The following is a 24,978-nucleotide window of genomic DNA, read 5'->3' as shown; positions in this document are numbered from 1 at the left end:
GTACGTAAAATGCCAAAACACTAAGATATAAGTCAAAAATAATTAAATGTATAGCTGTATTCAAAACACATTAACTTTCATTTAAACATACTCCATGGTTGATTGGTATGATAAAGAAAATCTCAATTAGCATTAAGCACACGCGAGGTTCAAAACAAACCAGTGTGCTGTGCCCATATAATATGCATTGCAAATGATTTATTATTTTGATGTTCAGGCATAAAAGTTTTAAAAACAAACGAATGTTTGTAATAAATTACCTTTGCTGAACATTTGTTGCTTTTTTAAGCCGGTCCGCGGAAAAATTTCGGTTTCAAACCGGTCCGCTGGGCCAAAAAAGGTTGCCGAACCCTGCGATATATGATGTCGGTTCCCGAAATTTTGGACAAAAATATCTCGATCCGTTGCAACACCAAGTGGTGTTATACGCTAAAACAATCGAAATATATAAAATGAAAACATTTAAAAATCGTTTAAAATTGTTTGCCAGGTTAGGAGAAACTCTTTTTAGCGTTAGGAAATTTACTTACCAAGTTGTTATCCTAATATTTTGATGAATTTATCTTTAAAGGTATAGAATTGCTGGCTTGGATCGCAAGTCATGGCGGACATATTTTTATAATAGTTTGTTTTTGTATTAATTTTTTATCGGATCAGCAACGATACCAACCTTGTATCGGACTAATAAAGCCTGTCAAGATTTTAATACTATTTGTCGTTAAAAAAGTGGCCTGATTTCATGGTATTTTACGAAACTTTAACTCAGTGCTTCTCAACCTTTTTTCGCGGTGACCCAAATATTAAAAGTAATTATGACGACTAAGCTTTGGCGACCCCATTGTTTTTTCTTGTAAGCAAAATAGAAACTAGCTTCTTGTAGGCGAACAAACAAATAGGCATTAGCATAAAGAATTTCGACTTTAATAATTATTATAAAACATCCTTTGTATTGTTTCCTTAACTTTCTTAATTGAGAAATTTTGCTCAGAATCAATCTCAATTAGTATAAACATGTGAGCTACTGCGGTCAGCGACCCAACCAAATCAAACAGCGACCCAATTTGGCGTCGCGACCCATAGGTTGAGAAGCACTGCTATAACTAAAAGAATACGAATGAAAACAAGACTGAAGTTTTGCAGTTCATGAAGTAACATAGCACCTAAAGCAGTGCTTCCCAACCTTTTTCAGTTCGCGACCAACTTTTATGCAAGTTTTATTGTGCGACCCACAATGAGATATGACCAATACATAAAACGTGCATCTTCACAACTGGCTTACTAAAAGCGTACTGAAATATTTAATGCGCACTACACATCTATAATTGTTACGTATTTGTTAAATTGCTGTATAAATGTAAACTGTACCATTTAGAAAAGTTTCGCGACCCACCTGAAATAGCTTCGCTACCCACTTGGGAAGCACTGACCTAAAGCATCCTTAAAGATTCTCTTAATGCTAAGTTAGCTTGTATGTTGAAAGTATAGTTAAACAAGGCATCGTAACGTGCATATACTTAGGGTAAAGTGTATTGAATTTGCAAATATAACGACAAGTGAAATCACCCGGAGCACTATACGAGCAATGATTTTCTAGAATTTCGACTTTGGAATGTTGTTGCTTTCGATTTCCCGATCCCTCAACAAACGTCGCAGAATTTTTCCACTGGGCGACTTCGGGATTTCCTGCACGAAGGTGATTCCCCCTCGTAGATACTTAAATTTCGACACCTTGCCTGTCAAAAAAAATAAAGATTAGTGGCGAAAAATCTTTTCAGTATCAAACACCAACTTACTTTCTTTCTATAGTTAAACACAAAAACAGTAGTTTTTATAAGTTCAATTGAGAAAGCCACTATAAGCAATAAAACCCTGGGTATGTACTTTAGAAAAACAAAACTGATTTAAACATTTGGTACTTATTTTTATACTAGTCTTACTAAGCATGAGAATTTCTTATAGATGGACCACTGCATTTTAACACTCGCATCTTTTTAATGGCCACATAATTGTGCATGGTGTTCTATGGCATTTATTAGGATTTAAAACGAAAAGTGGTAAATTGCGACGTTAATTTTATCTTTACGGTGCCAGTTAACCAAAGTATTGGGCAAATTTGTCCAAAATAACTATTTTGTACCCGGGCTGCGAAGTCGGACTCGGGACTCGACGGTGTCGGTTTGATTATCTGGAGTCGGGACTCGACTAAGACCGCGCAAAACTATCCGAGTCCCGAGTACGACATGCGCATGCGCAGTACCAAATTTCGAGACTGATAAAGCATCAAATTGTAAAAGTATAATAACCGATGGTAGAATATTTTTCAAACATGTATTGTGGGTGGATGAATTATATGACATCCCATGTGAGTGGATTGCTGAATATCCACCTTGTTCTAGTTGCGTGAATAGTTAAATACAGGATGTAGAGTCTAAACCAGACTCCGGACTCAACGAAGTCGTACATTTTTCCGTAGTCGGACTCTGAACTCGGGAGTCTGACCCGGACTCATTTTAATAGCCGGGATCAGACTCAGGTTATTTTTAACTGGATCCGCATCCCTATTTTGTAGAAATGCTGTACCTTTTAGAAAGTCGTGTATCTGCTCGGCAGTCAGACTTTCGTCTTTGCGCACCACGAACGCTTTGGGGAGTTCCCCGGCAGCGAGATCGGGAATGCCGATGACGCCGGCGTCAACAATCAGGTGATGACGTAACAATGCCTCCTCCAGCTCGGCCGGGGCCACCTGCGAAAACGGATTTGCGTAATCTCGAGAAATTAACTCATTTGACCCAAGGAATCCGAACATTAAGATTAGGTTTTTCTGTTGAGGTGAAATTCTGCCAAAGTGGTTTCAAAGTTCGACTCCCCAAAACTTTCAAAGCTTTTCTGAAAAATTTTTGTAAAACCGTTTCATAAGAATTTGGTTGAATTATTTTGGTCAAGTCGGTGTGAAGCTGCTGTACACCTAACACTATAGTTGTAGCTGTTGGATCATATGTAAAGTTCGAAAAATTAACTCCGTTTAATGTCGGTGCAGTTAGTTTTAGAATCAATGTGTTATAAAATCTGCTTCTAGCGCAAGAAACTTTTTTTAATTTAATTTTTGTCTTTCATAAACCCAAGTTAATTTAATTCCTTAAAACAGGGGATTGGTTGTAACAGCAAAAAACAACAAGATTGAATGCTGTCACAAAGGTATGAAGAACCACTCAGTGGACAAGTTGTATCTTATAACAAGGGTGGTGAACAATTCTATATGAAGTGATACTGGCTGAAATCTCGACAAGGGCCAACGACCTACATACATTTAAAGGACTTCTCTGGTGTTTTAAAGAGGTATCTCTACCTGAAAAGCCTTGTACTTGATAAGTTCTTTGAGCCGATCGACGATATAAAAGTACTGGTTGTCGTCGTAATATCCGATGTCTCCAGTGTGAAGCCATCCATCCCTATCCACAGTGTCGGCTGTCGCCTTTGGATTTTTGTAGTACCCTGCCATCATCTGCAAGTAGTGAAAGCACACAGAGATCAGAAAAAGTCGGTGTTGAAAATTTGTTTTGACTGCTAAATAGGCATATTTTCGGTGTCTGTACTAATTTATGGCAATTGATTTTTTGTCGTTCCCCATATATGCACAAAAAATCGAAAGGCCAACAGTTGCAAACTGAGAGATTTGGCCAACAGCAAACTGACTTTATTGGAGAAACTTTATTGTATTATATACATAATATGAGCTAATATCAAATAGTTCAGAAATCGAACTGGCTAGCAGACGTGAACTGGCCAGCAGAATTATTATTAGATTTATCTATTCGAGTTTTCCAAGTCTGCTATCGGTAACGGCACCATATCAACAAATAAATAAAGTCAGTTCTTCATTGTAGTAATTTGGATATTTAACCACGGGGATATCGGTTAAATAAAGTTACCTGAGGTCCTTTCACCCACAATTCGCCGTTTTGATTCGGACCCAATTCCTTTCCCGTTTCACCATCCACAACCTAAGTGTAAGATACACAACAAGACAATGTTTTCATCAATTCGTTGAACGTTTTTTGAAGCGGTTGTTTATACAGAGGTTAAAATATAAACATTTAAGTAAACGAATAGACGATTTTTATTTCATTGCATTGTAATATTAGTCAAATATTAATTAACTTGGTTATATTTGTCCGGTAATCCAATTTTAGCACTTGGCCAGCCGCCATGCAAAAACTCCGCAACAGTTATATTAAAAAATCTATAGTAAAAAGACTTCTTTATGTGAAACAAAGTTACGTAAAACAAAATAAAACTTTAGGATATTCAAGAGAAATAGTCCAGTTATTTGCAAAATACATTACTTCGAGTCAACTGACTATTAAAAATGACCTAAATTAAATGAGGTTAATTCAAAGTTGTTGTTGGTGAATTGTGCTGCCGAACCACTGCTTTTTTTCGACCAACTCCACCAACCTTGATAAGCGTGTTGGGCGACACAATACCAACTGATGATATGGGCGTGTTGATGTCTAGATGACAAGTTGCGGGAGCTATCTCGGTCAGTCCCCAAGCTGATAAACACATATGCGATTGATAACTTGTGTTCAATACTGATTCTCACAAAAAGATTGTGTGATAAAACATTTTATCAGCAGCTATTTTTATCAGAAACGATACAAGTTTGTTAAGTCGCTTTTTGAGTAACGATAACAGCTTTCGTACTATAGTAGGCGAAAGCCATTGCATATTTACCGAACCTGTCGATCAAGGATGCAAACAAGGCAGGCTAAAAAAACAACTATAGCCTGCAGTGAGGTTGGAGCTATGACCTCCGGACAATCCATGACCATCGCTTTGCCAAGTGAGCTAGTCGAGAAACAACCATAGCACCATCGCTGCATCGTGTTGGTACAACTAGCCTGCGGTGAGGTTCGAACTTACGACCGGACAAACCGTGGCCGTCACTCTACCAACTCAGCTGCACATGCTCAGAGGGGAGCGAGTCGACACACAACCATGGCGAAGTCATAGGTTCGAACATTGTTGAAGCCTAGTTGTTTTTCTAGCCGGCATTGATTGTATCAATGATCGACAGATTCGGTGTTTGCGATGGCTTCCGATGTACATTTATGATATCGGGAGATTTTTATTGGCTATCCCGATAAGTCAATTCTGATTTTGTTCTATCGTTTAGTTACATACATTGGTCAAATACATTTGATTTAACTGTATGTTATGTTTTGTTAGTTGTTTTTTAAAGATGGGTTTGGATGAAAACTGAACCAACTTAACGCTTTTCATTTTCAGACATCAGCATTGCTGGTCGTGATAGTTTTATTCAACCTTATTACTTTTATGCTACGAAATAGCAGAATCTCTCTTTGGTGAAACGGATTCTGTTTTAATCCAGCATATTTCCGATGGACTACTGTTGAATTCTAACCAGTACTAACAAATTTTACCTTGCTTGATGCGAACACCGAGGTTTTTTGCCAATGCTGTTGCGACGCCTTCAGCAAGAGGTGCACCTCCAGATCCAATCTCGAGTACAGACGAAAATATCTTCTTTCCAACGTTTGGTGGGAGCTGGTTGAGGCCAACCAAGATTGGAGGCGCCAAGGTCATGGTAGTGATCTAAACAACTTGTGTTAAATGTTGAAGCTGTCATGATTTATCGGCCTGAATTTAAGATTCTAATCAACACGTGAGGCTATCAACCAAAAGCGACGTGAAGAAACCCACTTTTAGCATTCAAATTGTGTAATCAGCTGACATTTATAGATATAGATGTAGGCTAACTGATAATAATGTTTAAGGGTATACAGTGTTGAAAACAAGTGATTTTAATAAGACTTAAGTCCAAGCCAAGCCATCTGCAAAAACAATAAGTCAAGTCTTAGTACAAGTCATCAAGTTGCCCAAGTCAATTCCCAGTCAATTTATTATTAGAGCAAGTCAACTCAAGTTATTGACATAAAAGTAAATCGCAAAACTATTAAATCTGGTAATATCGTCTGATTATGAGCTCATGTAAAATTAAAAAAAAAACGCAATATACAGCAAGCAAATTATTTATGTGCAAATTTGGAGTTTATATAAAAAAAAATAAAATAAAATAAAAAATATTTAAATAAAAAAATTAATCTAAACCCAATTTAATTGACAAGTCCAACCATTTGAAAACAGTCGCTCATTGCAACCACTGGGTCATAGGATTCAGTTTTATCAGTTTCCAACTCTAAGGGTTGCTATTGAATGTTCATCTTAGTTTTCCTAAACGAATCGCAGCAGGGCGTGGCATGTGGGAAAACATTCCGAGTGCAGAAGCTATTCCTGACATCAAACTCAAAAGATTAAGATCAGTCATTATAGAAAAGAGCGAACATTTCGTTTTAAAGCTGCTTCATTGACGTCTCGAAATCGAATGATGTATACCTGATAGGTCTGAACGTCTTCCAGCATTTGCTTGAAGTCGAACCGCCTCTTAATTAAGGACTTGGATCCCTGGCTTAGGCCTCCCAGTGTCATGCAGAAGCCGTAGATGTGAAACATAGGAATAACCATGTAATTTGTGTCAAGTCGCGAAAAACGAATATTGGCCCTTTGAAAGAAATAAAAGTTTAATGGATGTAACGAGTTTAGGAAAATCAAGGTTTTGGAAAAGAAAGTTAGATACTTTTTATAATTGAGTCAAAAACCGGGTCGTTATAATACCTCACAAAGCAGCGCTTTTGCAAAAACAGTCCCATGATGAAATCAATTCGCGCATAAAGTTGGATAAAATCATAAAACACTCGATGAAGTGGCTGACTTTTTATTTTACAAAATGCCTGCGGCTTAGAAAAGTTGCATGGGTTTAACTGTTTTTTTTTTAACTTGTGACAAGTTCAGTTTATAAAGTAATTGATGTTCTCAATATATTGACACTACTGTATTGAACATATTATAAATTACCGAGAACACATGTCTATATGCATTCCCAAACATTAGCCTACATTGCCGTAACGTATTGCCGTTATTTGAGCTGCACACGCCAGCACTATATGCAAACATGTTTGACAAGAGGTAACCTTCGTCGATTCTCAAAATAAGAGCCATAAAGTTTTGCATCCTTGGCAGGGGTGTCTGATACACTAAATCTTCTTTCGATGTATATTTTTGGTAAAAGTGCCGCCCACCCGATTACAAATGACGTGATTACAATGGTCGAATAAGAAAATATACATTAAATTGAAATGAGCAAACCCAATAGTCTCCAGGTCGGTAATTCACAAATTGCTTTAGCACTCGGAATCTTGATTGCCTTTTTGTTAAGATGCTCATTTTTAAAAACACTCAGTTAAATTACAAACTGAAGATGAAAAGTCGAAAAGAATGTGATACAGGATTGGCACCGATACAACTCAGTATAGAACGACCACTCGACCAGTGATACCATCATAGCACTGGGAACCGTCTGCGATTATTATTGCATTTGCAACATACTTGCATAAGGATAACAAGCTGACTAGTGTGCGATGTGTGAACATAACTCCCTTTGGTAATCCTGTTGTGCCACTGGAGTACAGAATTAACGCCAAGTCGTCCAATGCCACGTTTCTGTTCGACGGGTAAGCTAGAAGAATAGAAGGTGAAAACTTAATTTAATGCTTCAATGTTTTTCTGATTTTACCGCCAATCTGGCCTTTTTGCGTCAGTTGCAATTTGAAAATTTTCAAAGCGAGAAGCTTTAAATTTACACCAAAAAAGGTTTCTTCGTTGCCTTGTGGTATATATTCAGACGGTAATAAGCTTTAAAACTGTAAAGGTTCGATAAACTTGATTGTAATCTAAAGAATTACGAACCAATCTGTTTATTTTTATCATGTAAAATACCCACCGAAAGATTTTCCTGCTTCTATAAAGTCGGAGAAAGACTGATGTTTTGTTCCTCCTTCGAAGCAGACTATGTGCTGAGTAAATAAAACAGCACACGTTAGTCTTTTTGTATTTGTGGTTGCTGGACATGCCTTTTGTAGATTGTTACATGAATAAAAGTTCGACAGGCAAAATGTGCTATAATGCTATACGCTGTTAATATGCAGCAGATATACATGAAAACAAGATTTTCTAAGATGAATACAACTAAAATGATTACAAAAAGGGCAATACTTAATATACACATCGTATAGTACTTATCTGCACTTCAATGAAACTTCTTAAACCCTAATTTACTATTATGCATTAGGCTTCATTGGGCATTTAGGTTTGGTTACGTAATATGTATTATTTCCGATGAAAATTGAAAAAAAAAATTGAAAACATACTGTCATTGCACAAATAGCGTTGATTGCTTATTTCCGACAACGTTCGTATGTTATTCTGTCTTATATATAATTTCGCTAAGAATACCGGACATAATACAATGTTATTAGGATAGCAACATAGAATACTTTTATGCTGGTGACTTCCTTGGCTATTTCCTCCACTTTTCCGCACGTGCTGTCGTTCACAAACACAACCTTGGGTGATGTTTGCCTCATCTGGTGCATAAGCTCATCTGAAAAATGTGCATTTAGTATTTCGGTTCCGTTTCGTTCAGTTTTTGTAACTTGCGAGTCTGGCAACTTTGTAAAGAATACAGCCTCAGTAATTTTGCCCTTACTGAACTAAATGCATTGTTTCAGCTATAGGCTATATCAGGGATGGCCAACCACTGACTCGCGGGTCACCAGGTGACCCACCACAGATTTTTAATGACCCACTTGTCTCTCTAGAAATACGGAAACGTTCATTTTCAGGAAATCATTTTCAGGAAATACAATTTTTCGTTATATAGCACTATACTGTTTAAATCGGGGCTCCCAATCTGTAGGTCGTTTAAAAGTGTTTTAGAGGTGACGAGTATAGGCCTACGTTAACTGCAATTGAACAAATGCGTACAGAAAGGCAATTAAAAAGCATTTTGACAACTAAAAAGCATTTGTTTATCGCTGTTAAACGTAAAGGGTGCTGGCGGGAAACTAGGAGCTCGACAACTAAAATTGTGAATACCCTGTATTTGTGAATACGATCATGCTGAAAAGCTTTCTGTCCAACTCCTGTAATCCTATAAAAAATGCTGCAGCATTTATAACCTTTTTAGGTTCTTAATATTCGTGGGAATCCGAATTTAAAAATCGCCCAAAAACCGCGTATTACCGACAATCACACTTAAAACGACGCAGCAGCAAAATTTCGCATAAAATTAACAAATAATTCAATATAAGACCCATTTGATCATTTTATAAAAATTAAGGTCGTGTTTGTGACCCGCGCGATGAAATTATTCGCCATCCCTGGGCTGTATATAGAAAAAAAGAACAAAAAGTGAATAATGAAACAAAAAAGGGCTATTTTTTAAATTGCGTGTTTTACTCCTAAACTAAAACGAACTTTTTTCTTATGTGCGTAACGCCACTTATAGATCACAAATGTTGCGCAGTCGCTTAACAGTAACCTTTAGTTAAGTCAACCTGCAAGCACCCACCTTTAGTGTACATATAGGGTTGCATGTGACCATGACAGCCCCGCAAGCGCTCGAGCCCACCATAAGGAAAGGGTATTGGGCGCAGTTGCTGCAGCACATTGCAATCACATCGCCCTTAACCACACCCAGCCCTTCCAGGGCGCTGCCGCATTCCAACATGTTCTGCCTTGCTTGTGCAAAAGTGAAGGTCTTTTTGCCATCGCTGCAGTCAGCGTCAATCTGTACACAATAACTACTCTTATTTGAAGGCTAATCAAGAAAATCCATTTTAATTGCGAAACGTTCAAAATGAGACCCACTTCAGTATGGGCAATGATATTCTTACTATGTAAGATCCTATAGTACAATGAAACCCATTGCAGACTCACCGAATCTGTCAATGAATGATGCAAGCATGGCAGGCTAGAAAAAAACAACCCTTCAGTGAGGTTCGAACTCACGACCTCCGGTCATACCGGGACCGTTGCTCTAACCAACTGAGCTACACAGGCTCAGAGAGGAGCGAGTCGAAACACAAACAAACGCGAATGCTTGCGACATTCTGTTAGTACAAGCAACTTCATATTAAAGGGAAAAAAACAGTACCATTTAATTATTCAATGAACACACACACGCACACACATGTGTGTTAACAACTGTGATCTACTTGCATAATTGATCGAACGATCCGGTGAGTCTGCAATGGCTTTAGGTGCACTAATGATACGTAAGCTGTAATCGTTTGTTTAAAAGCAACTTCAGAAGGGCTAGATTTCAGTTGTTACCACACATAGGTGTGTAGTGATGTACATGTGTTCATATGTAATATTCTGTTTGACATTTAAATAGCAAAAAGTTTTCAGCCTTTCAAGTGTTTTTCTATAGTTTATTTCAAAGTAAATATTTGTCACTTTCAATCTTTTTCATTCAACAATTGATTACGGGCGATAACAAATAATTAAAATGGTTATCGAAACTAACTCATTTTAGCTTGATGTCCTAGTTAGGTACCGCTATTTAAAACCTGCACTACAGCAAATAGTATACCGGATTAACTTTAACTTACGATTGCAAGCCCGTTCAGATTGCCGTTTCTTTCAATTGAATCCAATATGTACTGATCAAAGTTGACCTCTGGTATGACCAGGTCTGGAATTGGGCTTCGAATAACCATAATCTAGCTCTTTTCTAATTCTGATAAATATGCTTAGTCTGGATTGCAGCAAGTGATGTTGCACTGCAATGATTTCGACGAGATACTAAAAGTTAAACATTAACCATCGTAAACGAGTTGCCTTTTTCGAGCTGAAAAGGCCTGCTCAATTTTGCCTGCCACATCTGTATAAACTATAGCAGCGTGGTCCAACTATATTTTGCCGCGGGCCAACAGAAGCAATTCGTTTCATATGGCGGGCCAGGGATGTAATGGCGTATCCGAAATGTAGTTGGTGGGGGACATATGACGTCAATATTACGTCAGAATTTATGTATTCTTTAGAACGTCCCGTTTTTAAAAAACTGATGTGCAATTACGCGACCGAAGTAAATTTATCGCGCGAAGCCCGAAAAACTCCTATTTTTTCTGTTTCCGTTCGTCAAACGTAATAAGAATATCAAAGCCCATACAGAAGTAGGTATCATTTTGAACGTTTCGAATAACTCGTTCAAAATGATACCTACTTCTGTATGGGCTTTGATATTCTTATTACGTCTTACTACAACCTCCAACCATTATGCTCCAACGTTCGTCAAACGTTTATCATAGAAGTTCTACTTAAACACATAAAAATATTAGCACTATGTTAACTGCACACTTGAATGGCTGAACCTTAAACACGTAAAAAGTTCGCAAGAAACGCAGAATATATCGATTGCGTTTCTCTCGTTTGAAAGTTGAATAGGTGTTGGTGCAGTAACCAGATAATTTGACAGACATTTTAGATTGTACAGAGTCGAAGCGCAAATACGCAACTATAAAGTTGAGTCTTGATCGCAATTTGCAAAATCATGATCATTTTTTCAGGTATTAACTATACACATGGGTAGCCTATATTTTATGTAAAGCATGCACATCAGCATAAAGGCAGAATTAACGGCAAGTGGACGGCTTAGGGCCATTTAAATCACTAAAGAAAAATAAATAGGCTATTGGGATAGTGCAACCCGCTAAGAACTGGTTGGCGATTTTTAGGTTACTCAAGTGGCCACCCACTTAACAATGTATGCCAATCTTGTTTGCGTCCCATTTGTGGTTAAGCAACCCATGGCTGTCCAGCGAGAAATATCAAAGCCACAAAAAGCGGATGAAAATACAACTGCTGGCGTTCGATATAGATCAGGGATGGCGAACCTTTTCATCGCGCGGGTCACAAACACGACCTTAATCCTTACAAAATGCTCAAGTGGGTCATATATTTAATTATGCGCTAACTTTATGCAAAGCTCAGCTGCTGCGTCGTTTTAAGTGTTATTGTCTGGGTTGGTAATTTTTGTATGATTTCGGATTCCCACAAATATTAAGAAGCTAAATAGTTAACATATGCTGCAGCATTTTTTATGGGATTACAGGAGTTAAGCAAGAGCTTTTCAGCATGGTTTATTGGTTTAACCAGGGTTTATAGAATTTTTTGTCTGCGAACTCTTAATTTCCTTGGATCGCCACCCTTCACGTTTTACAGCGATAAACAAAATGCTTTTAGTTGTCTGCTTTTCTGCACGCAAGTGCAGTTAATGTCAGCCTAATCATCACCAGTGACGTGCGGCGAGGTTTCCCGATTGTGAGAAACAAATTGTTTTGAGTCACGTTTTTCTTTAACAACCACAAAAACGGTATCGTACTAATAAGAAAAAAAAGTTTGTACTTTTTTTGTTTAGCTATTGCCATTGTATGAACCGCGTATCGAACACAAATAAATATGCTAGCAAACCGTTTCGAGCAGCAACTGACTGAGTTTTAGCGCAATACTCAAACATTATTCAGAGAGCGAAAACAAAATCACCAAAAAGTACAGTAGTAAAACCACATTAATATAGCAAACGTAATAATGACTACATCGTTTATGACATAGAAATGCATGATAATTGAAGGTGTGACACGCCTGTGATTATCTGTTGTGGTAGGCTACTGCTCAGCTACAAAACAAATTATTATTAAGATAACAATATTTATAAATTTTTGGGTGGCACTGGCCCCCCTGGCTACGCCTATGACAGCCACACATCCACTCCTTTTTACCAATCTTTTTGAAAGTTGCGTGTTATTTTTTTTGTCCAGTCGTCTGAAAACTTTTAAATTCGCAACAGGTCTGCCTTTATTTATGACTACAACTTTGGAGCTTTACACTGCAAGAAGTCAATATACACGCACTATGCGAGAATTCAAGCCGGACAAAGAAAGGCTTCACAGCCTGGACGTCACAATTGAGGCATGCCTCAAATCATAGCTAAATCGTTCATCATGTTTTCCGAGAGAATTTGCGAAAGAAAAAAGGCACGCATAATGCAGTGCATGGAACTTGTGTAATCTGAGCTTGGCGCTGCCTCTCTTCCGGCATTTTAATGATTTTGACCGCGTGAACGCTTGAAATGAATAAGGCAACAGAAATAGAAGAAAACAATAAAGCACCATTTAGGTATAGAAACGCAAAATTTGCGGTAGAGATATAACTGATATAACTTTTGCTTGATATATATTTTGCTTTGCCAGATGTTGACAGGTGAGGTAGTGCCTCACCTGCCTCGCCTGACTGCACGTCCCTGATCGTCACCCCTAAAACAGTTTTGCACGACCCACAGATGGGCAGCCCTGATTGAAACAGTATAATGCTATCCAACGAAGAACTGATTTTTTACATTTATCCTTTTATGAAAATGGTTAATAACATTTCGGTATTTCTAGAGAGACAAGTGGGTCATTAAAAATCTGTGGTGGGTCACTTTGTGACCCGCGGGACAGTGGTTCGCCATCCCTGATATAGATAAACCTTGGATAGGGGCGAACATTTTATACTGTTTCTTTTTGAGGATTTTTTGCAGTCGCTGCTGTTAAATTTGCTTTGCTAACTGGAAAATTAAAGATCCAATTACTATAGAGAAATTTTTAGTATTTATTTATTGCTATTAAATTCTGCTGGGTCTACCTGTCCTATTCAATGTAGCCTTCACTATTTTTTAAAAATATTCCCTAATTTTATAGTTAACAATTAATGATCCTTTGCTTCGTTTTATGCGCAGAAGTGTCGACAATGCAAAATAAATTTTCGACTTTACCTTGATTTACACTTATTCGTGTGACTAAATTATACTTCAACAAGTGGTAAAAATCCATCGCGATTTGACACAAAAGGGTAGGTAACTTAACAGAAAATAACATATTAAAGGCTTTAATTGACGACCGCTACGTTTTAAATTAATAAGCCAACGGTATTTTCAACGTTTAAATCGAAATCACATAGCAACATGTTAGTATCACATTAACCTGAGAAACACAAAAGGTTATCTGGTCAGCCAAACTTCATCTGGTTACTATTTTGAGCTAAGACTCAAGTTGGGCTGACTTTCCTTACTTAAAAACCACTTTTTAGGTTCTGGCCGGTCGTACATTTTCCAACGCCGTTGTAGCGATTTGGGGATGTCTTAATGTTTATTGGAACTATTGTCTATGACTTCTCATATCTAATTCCTATCAGAAGGTTACTACATCGACTCAACACTACTTAGTTTTACCAGTCCTCTTTATTAGCACTTAAAAGGGCTATACAGCTTGTAGCGCGCCCAAACTCGACTGACCACAAAACACACGCAAGAGAGTGGGAGTAAGAAGAGAAAATAGGAGAGAGAAAGAGAGAGAAAGAAATAGCACGAGCTAATACTTAGCGATGAGTGAAAAAATGCACATGACTCTGTTTACGTTTCGGCGATAATATCATAATTATTTAGACGCGCCACTACAGCGTTGACAAGGGATTTTTCCTACGCAGACACTATTTAGCGATAAAATACAAGTGTAGCAGTTTTCACAATGTGATCGGGTCAAAGCCCAGTAATTCTATAACCAGCCTGGCCGGTTGTGCCGCTCATGCTGTCATTTGACTTCCCGGCGCTCGTTGCAAGTTCGTTCGCCGAATGGCATAGTACATACTGAAAAAGGTTTTCCGGTTCTATTTGTTCTATCCGACGTTTCGGCTACCTATGCTGCATTCAAAGAGATTATAATCTCTTTGGCTGCATTGGAGAATGCAACTATACACCACTCAAAATAAAAAGACATAAAAGGAGATAAAAAACGATAACCAACGTACAAAATAAAAAGCGATAAGGGCGGGCACGCACAACTCACTTGTAACGAAACGCCAAATGAAATAAATAAGTACCGGTAGAGCTTCTTTTCAGTAAGTATTAACTGTTTACCGTGATATATAATTGTATACTAATCCAATATCAAACACGTGCTTGATCATTCTACGAAAAGCATTAAAAATTCTGGCGTTTTTCGTTAAGGTTTTAAAGAAAATTTCTAAAAATGCAGACGATACTCATAGAATACGAAGTGTGAAAGAATTCCATGCAAATCGTAGTTTGTTTCCATTTTTTATTTTAAACCAAAAAAGGGACATCCTGATATAAGATTGAAATTAAAACAAAACGTCGCAATAATATTTAGTTCGGAATAAGATCAAAATAGGACTAATAGTAATACCTAATAATTGTAACTACTTGTAAATCGAAATGGAACTAAATCCGTTAAGAAAAATTTAATAGCCAGAATAAGGCACAACAAATTAAAAACAAAGTAGTAATAAATATAGAAAGTGTTCTAAGATGACATTTGTTGTTCAAAAACCATTAATTGTTGTAGCTAAACTTAAAGCTGTTTTTCCCCTTGCCTTGCTTAAACTGTTGGCGCACTTTTTCGTAAAAATGACTTGGTGTGTCGCTAGCTTCGCTAACCATTTTTATAGCATATACTTAGGGTAAAGTGTATTGAATTTGCAAATATAACGACAAGTGAAATCACCCGGAGCACTATACGAGCAATGATTTTCTAGAATTTCGACTTTGGAATGTTGTTGCTTTCGATTTCCCGATCCCTCAACAAACGTCGCAGAATTTTTCCACTGGGCGACTTCGGGATTTCCTGCACGAAGGTGATTCCCCCTCGTAGATACTTAAATTTCGACACCTTGCCTGTCAAAAAAAATAAAGATTAGTGGCGAAAAATCTTTTCAGTATCAAACACCAACTTACTTTCTTTCTATAGTTAAACACAAAAACAGTAGTTTTTATAAGTTCAATTGAGAAAGCCACTATAAGCAATAAAACCCTGGGTATGTACTTTAGAAAAACAAAACTGATTTAAACATTTGGTACTTATTTTTATACTAGTCTTACTAAGCATGAGAATTTCTTATAGATGGACCACTGCATTTTAACACTCGCATCTTTTTAATGGCCACATAATTGTGCATGGTGTTCTATGGCATTTATTAGGATTTAAAACGAAAAGTGGTAAATTGCGACGTTAATTTTATCTTTACGGTGCCAGTTAACCAAAGTATTGGGCAAATTTGTCCAAAATAACTATTTTGTACCCGGGCTGCGAAGTCGGACTCGGGACTCGACGGTGTCGGTTTGATTATCTGGAGTCGGGACTCGACTAAGACCGCGCAAAACTATCCGAGTCCCGAGTACGACATGCGCATGCGCAGTACCAAATTTCGAGACTGATAAAGCATCAAATTGTAAAAGTATAATAACCGATGGTAGAATATTTTTCAAACATGTATTGTGGGTGGATGAATTATATGACATCCCATGTGAGTGGATTGCTGAATATCCACCTTGTTCTAGTTGCGTGAATAGTTAAATACAGGATGTAGAGTCTAAACCAGACTCCGGACTCAACGAAGTCGTACATTTTTCCGTAGTCGGACTCTGAACTCGGGAGTCTGACCCGGACTCATTTTAATAGCCGGGATCAGACTCAGGTTATTTTTAACTGGATCCGCATCCCTATTTTGTAGAAATGCTGTACCTTTTAGAAAGTCGTGTATCTGCTCGGCAGTCAGACTTTCGTCTTTGCGCACCACGAACGCTTTGGGGAGTTCCCCGGCAGCGAGATCGGGAATGCCGATGACGCCGGCGTCAACAATCAGGTGATGACGTAACAATGCCTCCTCCAGCTCGGCCGGGGCCACCTGCGAAAACGGATTTGCGTAATCTCGAGAAATTAACTCATTTGACCCAAGGAATCCGAACATTAAGATTAGGTTTTTCTGTTGAGGTGAAATTCTGCCAAAGTGGTTTCAAAGTTCGACTCCCCAAAACTTTCAAAGCTTTTCTGAAAAATTTTTGTAAAACCGTTTCATAAGAATTTGGTTGAATTATTTTGGTCAAGTCGGTGTGAAGCTGCTGTACACCTAACACTATAGTTGTAGCTGTTGGATCATATGTAAAGTTCGAAAAATTAACTCCGTTTAATGTCGGTGCAGTTAGTTTTAGAATCAATGTGTTATAAAATCTGCTTCTAGCGCAAGAAACTTTTTTTAATTTAATTTTTGTCTTTCATAAACCCAAGTTAATTTAATTCCTTAAAACAGGGGATTGGTTGTAACAGCAAAAAACAACAAGATTGAATGCTGTCACAAAGGTATGAAGAACCACTCAGTGGAGAAGTTGTATCTTATAACAAGGGTGGTGAACAATTCTATATGAAGTGATACTGGCTGAAATCTCGACAAGGGCCAACGACCTACATACATTTAAAGGACTTCTCTGGTGTTTTAAAGAGGTATCTCTACCTGAAAAGCCTTGTACTTGATAAGTTCTTTGAGCCGATCGACGATATAAAAGTACTGGTTGTCGTCGTAATATCCGATGTCTCCAGTGTGAAGCCATCCATCCCTATCCACAGTGTCGGCTGTCGCCTTTGGATTTTTGTAGTACCCTGCCATCATCTGCAAGTAGTGAAAGCACACAGAGATCAGAAAAAGTCGGTGTTGAAAATTTGTTTTGACTGCTAAATAGGCATATTTTCGGTGTCTGTACTAATTTATGGCAATTGATTTTTTGTCGTTCCCCATATATGCACAAAAAATCGAAAGGCCAACAGTTGCAAACTGAGAGATTTGGCCAACAGCAAACTGACTTTATTGGAGAAACTTTATTGTATTATATACATAATATGAGCTAATATCAAATAGTTCAGAAATCGAACTGGCTAGCAGACGTGAACTGGCCAGCAGAATTATTATTAGATTTATCTATTCGAGTTTTCCAAGTCTGCTATCGGTAACGGCACCATATCAACAAATAAATAAAGTCAGTTCTTCATTGTAGTAATTTGGATATTTAACCACGGGGATATCGGTTAAATAAAGTTACCTGAGGTCCTTTCACCCACAATTCGCCGTTTTGATTCGGACCCAATTCCTTTCCCGTTTCACCATCCACAACCTAAGTGTAAGATACACAACAAGACAATGTTTTCATCAATTCGTTGAACGTTTTTTGAAGCGGTTGTTTATACAGAGGTTAAAATATAAACATTTAAGTAAACGAATAGACGATTTTTATTTCATTGCATTGTAATATTAGTCAAATATTAATTAACTTGGTTATATTTGTCCGGTAATCCAATTTTAGCACTTGGCCAGCCGCCATGCAAAAACTCCGCAACAGTTATATTAAAAAATCTATAGTAAAAAGACTTCTTTATGTGAAACAAAGTTACGTAAAACAAAATAAAACTTTAGGATATTCAAGAGAAATAGTCCAGTTATTTGCAAAATACATTACTTCGAGTCAACTGACTATTAAAAATGACCTAAATTAAATGAGGTTAATTCAAAGTTGTTGTTGGTGAATTGTGCTGCCGAACCACTGCTTTTTTTCGACCAACTCCACCAACCTTGATAAGCGTGTTGGGCGACACAATACCAACTGATGATATGGGCGTGTTGATGTCTAGATGACAAGTTGCGGGAGCTATCTCGGTCAGTCCCCAAGCTGATAAACACATATGCGATTGATAACTTGTGTTCAATACTGATTCTCACAAAAAGATTGTGTGATAAAACATTTTATCAGCAGCTATTTTTATCAGAAACGATACAAGTTTGTTAAGTCGCTTTTTGAGTAACGATAACAGCTTTCGTACTATAGTAGGCGAAAGCCATTGCATATTTACCGAACCTGTCGATCAAGGATGCAAACAAGGCAGGCTAAAAAAACAACTATAGCCTGCAGTGAGGTTGGAGCTATGACCTCCGGACAATCCATGACCATCGCTTTGCCAAGTGAGCTAGTCGAGAAACAACCATAGCACCATCGCTGCATCGTGTTGGTACAACTAGCCTGCGGTGAGGTTCGAACTTACGACCGGACAAACCGTGGCCGTCACTCTACCAACTCAGCTGCACATGCTCAGAGGGGAGCGAGTCGACACACAACCATGGCGAAGTCATAGGTTCGAACATTGTTGAAGCCTAGTTGTTTTTCTAGCCGGCATTGATTGTATCAATGATCGACAGATTCGGTGTTTGCGATGGCTTCCGATGTACATTTATGATATCGGGAGATTTTTATTGGCTATCCCGATAAGTCAATTCTGATTTTGTTCTATCGTTTAGTTACATACATTGGTCAAATACATTTGATTTAACTGTATGTTATGTTTTGTTAGTTGTTTTTTAAAGATGGGTTTGGATGAAAACTGAACCAACTTAACGCTTTTCATTTTCAGACATCAGCATTGCTGGTCGTGATAGTTTTATTCAACCTTATTACTTTTATGCTACGAAATAGCAGAATCTCTCTTTGGTGAAACGGATTCTGTTTTAATCCAGCATATTTCCGATGGACTACTGTTGAATTCTAACCAGTACTAACAAATTTTACCTTGCTTGATGCGAACACCGAGGTTTTTTGCCAATGCTGTTGCGACGCCTTCAGCAAGAGGTGCACCTCCAGATCCAATCTCGAGTACAGACGAAAATATCTTCTTTCCAACGTTTGGTGGGAGCTGGTTGAGGCCAACCAAGATTGGAGGCGCCAAGGTCATGGTAGTGATCTAAACAACTTGTGTTAAATGTTGAAGCTGTCATGATTTATCGGCCTGAATTTAAGATTCTAATCAACACGTGAGGCTATCAACCAAAAGCGACGTGAAGAAACCCACTTTTAGCATTCAAATTGTGTAATCAGCTGACATTTATAGATATAGATGTAGGCTAACTGATAATAATGTTTAAGGGTATACAGTGTTGAAAACAAGTGATTTTAATAAGACTTAAGTCCAAGCCAAGCCATCTGCAAAAACAATAAGTCAAGTCTTAGTACAAGTCATCAAGTTGCCCAAGTCAATTCCCAGTCAATTTATTATTAGAGCAAGTCAACTCAAGTTATTGACATAAAAGTAAATCGCAAAACTATTAAATCTGGTAATATCGTCTGATTATGAGCTCATGTAAAATTAAAAAAAAAACGCAATATACAGCAAGCAAATTATTTATGTGCAAATTTGGAGTTTATATAAAAAAAAATAAAATAAAATAAAAAATATTTAAATAAAAAAATTAATCTAAACCCAATTTAATTGACAAGTCCAACCATTTGAAAACAGTCGCTCATTGCAACCACTGGGTCATAGGATTCAGTTTTATCAGTTTCCAACTCTAAGGGTTGCTATTGAATGTTCATCTTAGTTTTCCTAAACGAATCGCAGCAGGGCGTGGCATGTGGGAAAACATTCCGAGTGCAGAAGCTATTCCTGACATCAAACTCAAAAGATTAAGATCAGTCATTATAGAAAAGAGCGAACATTTCGTTTTAAAGCTGCTTCATTGACGTCTCGAAATCGAATGATGTATACCTGATAGGTCTGAACGTCTTCCAGCATTTGCTTGAAGTCGAACCGCCTCTTAATTAAGGACTTGGATCCCTGGCTTAGGCCTCCCAGTGTCATGCAGAAGCCGTAGATGTGAAACATAGGAATAACCATGTAATTTGTGTCAAGTCGCGAAAAACGAATATTGGCCCTTTGAAAGAAATAAAAGTTTAATGGATGTAACGAGTTTAGGAAAATCAAGGTTTTGGAAAAGAAAGTTAGATACTTTTTATAATTGAGTCAAAAACCGGGTCGTTATAATACCTCACAAAGCAGCGCTTTTGCAAAAACAGTCCCATGATGAAATCAATTCGCGCATAAAGTTGGATAAAATCATAAAACACTCGATGAAGTGGCTGACTTTTTATTTTACAAAATGCCTGCGGCTTAGAAAAGTTGCATGGGTTTAACTGTTTTTTTTTTAACTTGTGACAAGTTCAGTTTATAAAGTAATTGATGTTCTCAATATATTGACACTACTGTATTGAACATATTATAAATTACCGAGAACACATGTCTATATGCATTCCCAAACATTAGCCTACATTGCCGTAACGTATTGCCGTTATTTGAGCTGCACACGCCAGCACTATATGCAAACATGTTTGACAAGAGGTAACCTTCGTCGATTCTCAAAATAAGAGCCATAAAGTTTTGCATCCTTGGCAGGGGTGTCTGATACACTAAATCTTCTTTCGATGTATATTTTTGGTAAAAGTGCCGCCCACCCGATTACAAATGACGTGATTACAATGGTCGAATAAGAAAATATACATTAAATTGAAATGAGCAAACCCAATAGTCTCCAGGTCGGTAATTCACAAATTGCTTTAGCACTCGGAATCTTGATTGCCTTTTTGTTAAGATGCTCATTTTTAAAAACACTCAGTTAAATTACAAACTGAAGATGAAAAGTCGAAAAGAATGTGATACAGGATTGGCACCGATACAACTCAGTATAGAACGACCACTCGACCAGTGATACCATCATAGCACTGGGAACCGTCTGCGATTATTATTGCATTTGCAACATACTTGCATAAGGATAACAAGCTGACTAGTGTGCGATGTGTGAACATAACTCCCTTTGGTAATCCTGTTGTGCCACTGGAGTACAGAATTAACGCCAAGTCGTCCAATGCCACGTTTCTGTTCGACGGGTAAGCTAGAAGAATAGAAGGTGAAAACTTAATTTAATGCTTCAATGTTTTTCTGATTTTACCGCCAATCTGGCCTTTTTGCGTCAGTTGCAATTTGAAAATTTTCAAAGCGAGAAGCTTTAAATTTACACCAAAAAAGGTTTCTTCGTTGCCTTGTGGTATATATTCAGACGGTAATAAGCTTTAAAACTGTAAAGGTTCGATAAACTTGATTGTAATCTAAAGAATTACGAACCAATCTGTTTATTTTTATCATGTAAAATACCCACCGAAAGATTTTCCTGCTTCTATAAAGTCGGAGAAAGACTGATGTTTTGTTCCTCCTTCGAAGCAGACTATGTGCTGAGTAAATAAAACAGCACACGTTAGTCTTTTTGTATTTGTGGTTGCTGGACATGCCTTTTGTAGATTGTTACATGAATAAAAGTTCGACAGGCAAAATGTGCTATAATGCTATACGCTGTTAATATGCAGCAGATATACATGAAAACAAGATTTTCTAAGATGAATACAACTAAAATGATTACAAAAAGGGCAATACTTAATATACACATCGTATAGTACTTATCTGCACTTCAATGAAACTTCTTAAACCCTAATTTACTATTATGCATTAGGCTTCATTGGGCATTTAGGTTTGGTTACGTAATATGTATTATTTCCGATGAAAATTGAAAAAAAAAATTGAAAACATACTGTCATTGCACAAATAGCGTTGATTGCTTATTTCCGACAACGTTCGTATGTTATTCTGTCTTATATATAATTTCGCTAAGAATACCGGACATAATACAATGTTATTAGGATAGCAACATAGAATACTTTTATGCTGGTGACTTCCTTGGCTATTTCCTCCACTTTTCCGCACGTGCTGTCGTTCACAAACACAACCTTGGGTGATGTTTGCCTCATCTGGTGCATAAGCTCATCTGAAAAATGTGCATTTAGTATTTCGGTTCCGTTTCGTTCAGTTTTTGTAACTTGCGAGTCTGGCAACTTTGTAAAGAATACAGCCTCAGTAATTTTGCCCTTACTGAACTAAATGCATTGTTTCAGCTATAGGCTATATCAGGGATGGCCAACCACTGACTCGCGGGTCACCAGGTGACCCACCACAGATTTTTAATGACCCACTTGTCTCTCTAGAAATACGGAAACGTTCATTTTCAGGAAATCATTTTCAGGAAATACAATTTTTCGTTATATAGCACTATACTGTTTAAATCGGGGCTCCCAATCTGTAGGTCGTTTAAAAGTGTTTTAGAGGTGACGAGTATAGGCCTACGTTAACTGCAATTGAACAAATGCGTACAGAAAGGCAATTAAAAAGCATTTTGACAACTAAAAAGCATTTGTTTATCGCTGTTAAACGTAAAGGGTGCTGGCGGGAAACTAGGAGCTCGACAACTAAAATTGTGAATACCCTGTATTTGTGAATACGATCATGCTGAAAAGCTTTCTGTCCAACTCCTGTAATCCTATAAAAAATGCTGCAGCATTTATAACCTTTTTAGGTTCTTAATATTCGTGGGAATCCGAATTTAAAAATCGCCCAAAAACCGCGTATTACCGACAATCACACTTAAAACGACGCAGCAGCAAAATTTCGCATAAAATTAACAAATAATTCAATATAAGACCCATTTGATCATTTTATAAAAATTAAGGTCGTGTTTGTGACCCGCGCGATGAAATTATTCGCCATCCCTGGGCTGTATATAGAAAAAAAGAACAAAAAGTGAATAATGAAACAAAAAAGGGCTATTTTTTAAATTGCGTGTTTTACTCCTAAACTAAAACGAACTTTTTTCTTATGTGCGTAACGCCACTTATAGATCACAAATGTTGCGCAGTCGCTTAACAGTAACCTTTAGTTAAGTCAACCTGCAAGCACCCACCTTTAGTGTACATAGGGTTGCATGTGACCATGACAGCCCCGCAAGCGCTCGAGCCCACCATAAGGAAAGGGTATTGGGCGCAGTTGCTGCAGCACATTGCAATCACATCGCCCTTGACCACACCCAGCCCTTCCAGGGCGCTGCCGCATTCCAACATGTTCTGCCTTGCTTGTGCAAAAGTGAAGGTCTTTTTGCCATCGCTGCAGTCAGCGTCAATCTGTACACAATAACTACTCTTATTTGAAGGCTAATCAAGAAAATCCATTTTAATTGCGAAACGTTCAAAATGAGACCCACTTCAGTATGGGCAATGATATTCTTACTATGTAAGATCCTATAGTACAATGAAACCCATTGCAGACTCACCGAATCTGTCAATGAATGATGCAAGCATGGCAGGCTAGAAAAAAACAACCCTTCAGTGAGGTTCGAACTCACGACCTCCGGTCATACCGGGACCGTTGCTCTAACCAACTGAGCTACACAGGCTCAGAGAGGAGCGAGTCGAAACACAAACAAACGCGAATGCTTGCGACATTCTGTTAGTACAAGCAACTTCATATTAAAGGGAAAAAAACAGTACCATTTAATTATTCAATGAACACACACACGCACACACATGTGTGTTAACAACTGTGATCTACTTGCATAATTGATCGAACGATCCGGTGAGTCTGCAATGGCTTTAGGTGCACTAATGATACGTAAGCTGTAATCGTTTGTTTAAAAGCAACTTCAGAAGGGCTAGATTTCAGTTGTTACCACACATAGGTGTGTAGTGATGTACATGTGTTCATATGTAATATTCTGTTTGACATTTAAATAGCAAAAAGTTTTCAGCCTTTCAAGTGTTTTTCTATAGTTTATTTCAAAGTAAATATTTGTCACTTTCAATCTTTTTCATTCAACAATTGATTACGGGCGATAACAAATAATTAAAATGGTTATCGAAACTAACTCATTTTAGCTTGATGTCCTAGTTAGGTACCGCTATTTAAAACCTGCACTACAGCAAATAGTATACCGGATTAACTTTAACTTACGATTGCAAGCCCGTTCAGATTGCCGTTTCTTTCAATTGAATCCAATATGTACTGATCAAAGTTGACCTCTGGTATGACCAGGTCTGGAATTGGGCTTCGAATAACCATAATCTAGCTCTTTTCTAATTCTGATAAATATGCTTAGTCTGGATTGCAGCAAGTGATGTTGCACTGCAATGATTTCGACGAGATACTAAAAGTTAAACATTAACCATCGTAAACGAGTTGCCTTTTTCGAGCTGAAAAGGCCTGCTCAATTTTGCCTGCCACATCTGTATAAACTATAGCAGCGTGGTCCAACTATATTTTGCCGCGGGCCAACAGAAGCAATTCGTTTCATATGGCGGGCCAGGGATGTAATGGCGTATCCGAAATGTAGTTGGTGGGGGACATATGACGTCAATATTACGTCAGAATTTATGTATTCTTTAGAACGTCCCGTTTTTAAAAAACTGATGTGCAATTACGCGACCGAAGTAAATTTATCGCGCGAAGCCCGAAAAACTCCTATTTTTTCTGTTTC

The 24,978-nt window shown here is 37.7% G+C and overlaps 2 protein-coding genes across 2 annotated transcripts; both read right to left on the bottom strand.

Annotated features, from left to right (window-relative positions):
• Window positions 1–1,590: 1,590 nt before the first annotated feature.
• On the bottom strand, window positions 1,591–10,643 carry LOC146131961 (luciferin 4-monooxygenase-like). The gene is made up of 12 exons (XM_083397158.1): window positions 10,536–10,643; window positions 9,491–9,709; window positions 8,415–8,504; window positions 7,862–7,934; window positions 7,468–7,597; window positions 6,418–6,583; window positions 5,445–5,616; window positions 4,456–4,553; window positions 3,930–4,001; window positions 3,347–3,502; window positions 2,581–2,743; window positions 1,591–1,733 (listed from the first exon to the last, which is right to left on the bottom strand). Exons 1-12 carry the CDS (start codon window positions 10,641–10,643, stop codon window positions 1,591–1,593), a joined length of 1,590 nt encoding a protein of 529 aa, XP_083253284.1.
• Window positions 10,644–15,512: 4,869 nt separating this feature from the next.
• LOC146131960 (luciferin 4-monooxygenase-like) lies at window positions 15,513–24,563 on the bottom strand. The gene is made up of 12 exons (XM_083397157.1): window positions 24,456–24,563; window positions 23,413–23,629; window positions 22,337–22,443; window positions 21,784–21,856; window positions 21,390–21,519; window positions 20,340–20,505; window positions 19,367–19,538; window positions 18,378–18,475; window positions 17,852–17,923; window positions 17,269–17,424; window positions 16,503–16,665; window positions 15,513–15,655 (listed from the first exon to the last, which is right to left on the bottom strand). Exons 1-12 carry the CDS (start codon window positions 24,561–24,563, stop codon window positions 15,513–15,515), a joined length of 1,605 nt encoding a protein of 534 aa, XP_083253283.1.
• Between the last annotated feature and the right edge of the window lie 415 nt (window positions 24,564–24,978).

Source organism: Ascidiella aspersa, chromosome 9, assembly GCF_963924565.1.
Source record: "Ascidiella aspersa chromosome 9, kaAscAspe10.2, whole genome shotgun sequence".
Taxonomy (NCBI): Eukaryota; Metazoa; Chordata; class Ascidiacea; order Phlebobranchia; family Ascidiidae; genus Ascidiella; species Ascidiella aspersa.
This window is presented reverse-complemented; position numbering and strand designations above follow the sequence as displayed.

What these genes read in the sequence shown, in the direction of transcription:
- LOC146131960 (XM_083397157.1), bottom strand. Translation starts at nt 24,563, where the DNA reads ATGGTTATTCGAAGCCCAATTCCAGACCTGGTCATACCAGAGGTCAAC. An exon ending in AGAAGCAGGAAAATCTTTCG is followed by an intron (nt 21,520 to 21,783) that starts GTGGGTATTTTA and finishes CTATTCTTCTAG; the next exon opens with CTTACCCGTCGAACAGAAAC. An exon ending in TCAAGTACAAGGCTTTTCAG is followed by an intron (nt 16,666 to 17,268) that starts GTAGAGATACCT and finishes CCGTTTTCGCAG; the next exon opens with GTGGCCCCGGCCGAGCTGGA.
- LOC146131961 (XM_083397158.1), bottom strand. Translation starts at nt 10,643, where the DNA reads ATGGTTATTCGAAGCCCAATTCCAGACCTGGTCATACCAGAGGTCAAC. An exon ending in AGCTTGTTATCCTTATGCAA is followed by an intron (nt 6,584 to 7,467) that starts GTATGTTGCAAA and finishes TTTCTTTCAAAG; the next exon opens with GGCCAATATTCGTTTTTCGC. An exon ending in CGGTGTTCGCATCAAGCAAG is followed by an intron (nt 4,554 to 5,444) that starts GTAAAATTTGTT and finishes TGTGTTTATCAG; the next exon opens with CTTGGGGACTGACCGAGATA.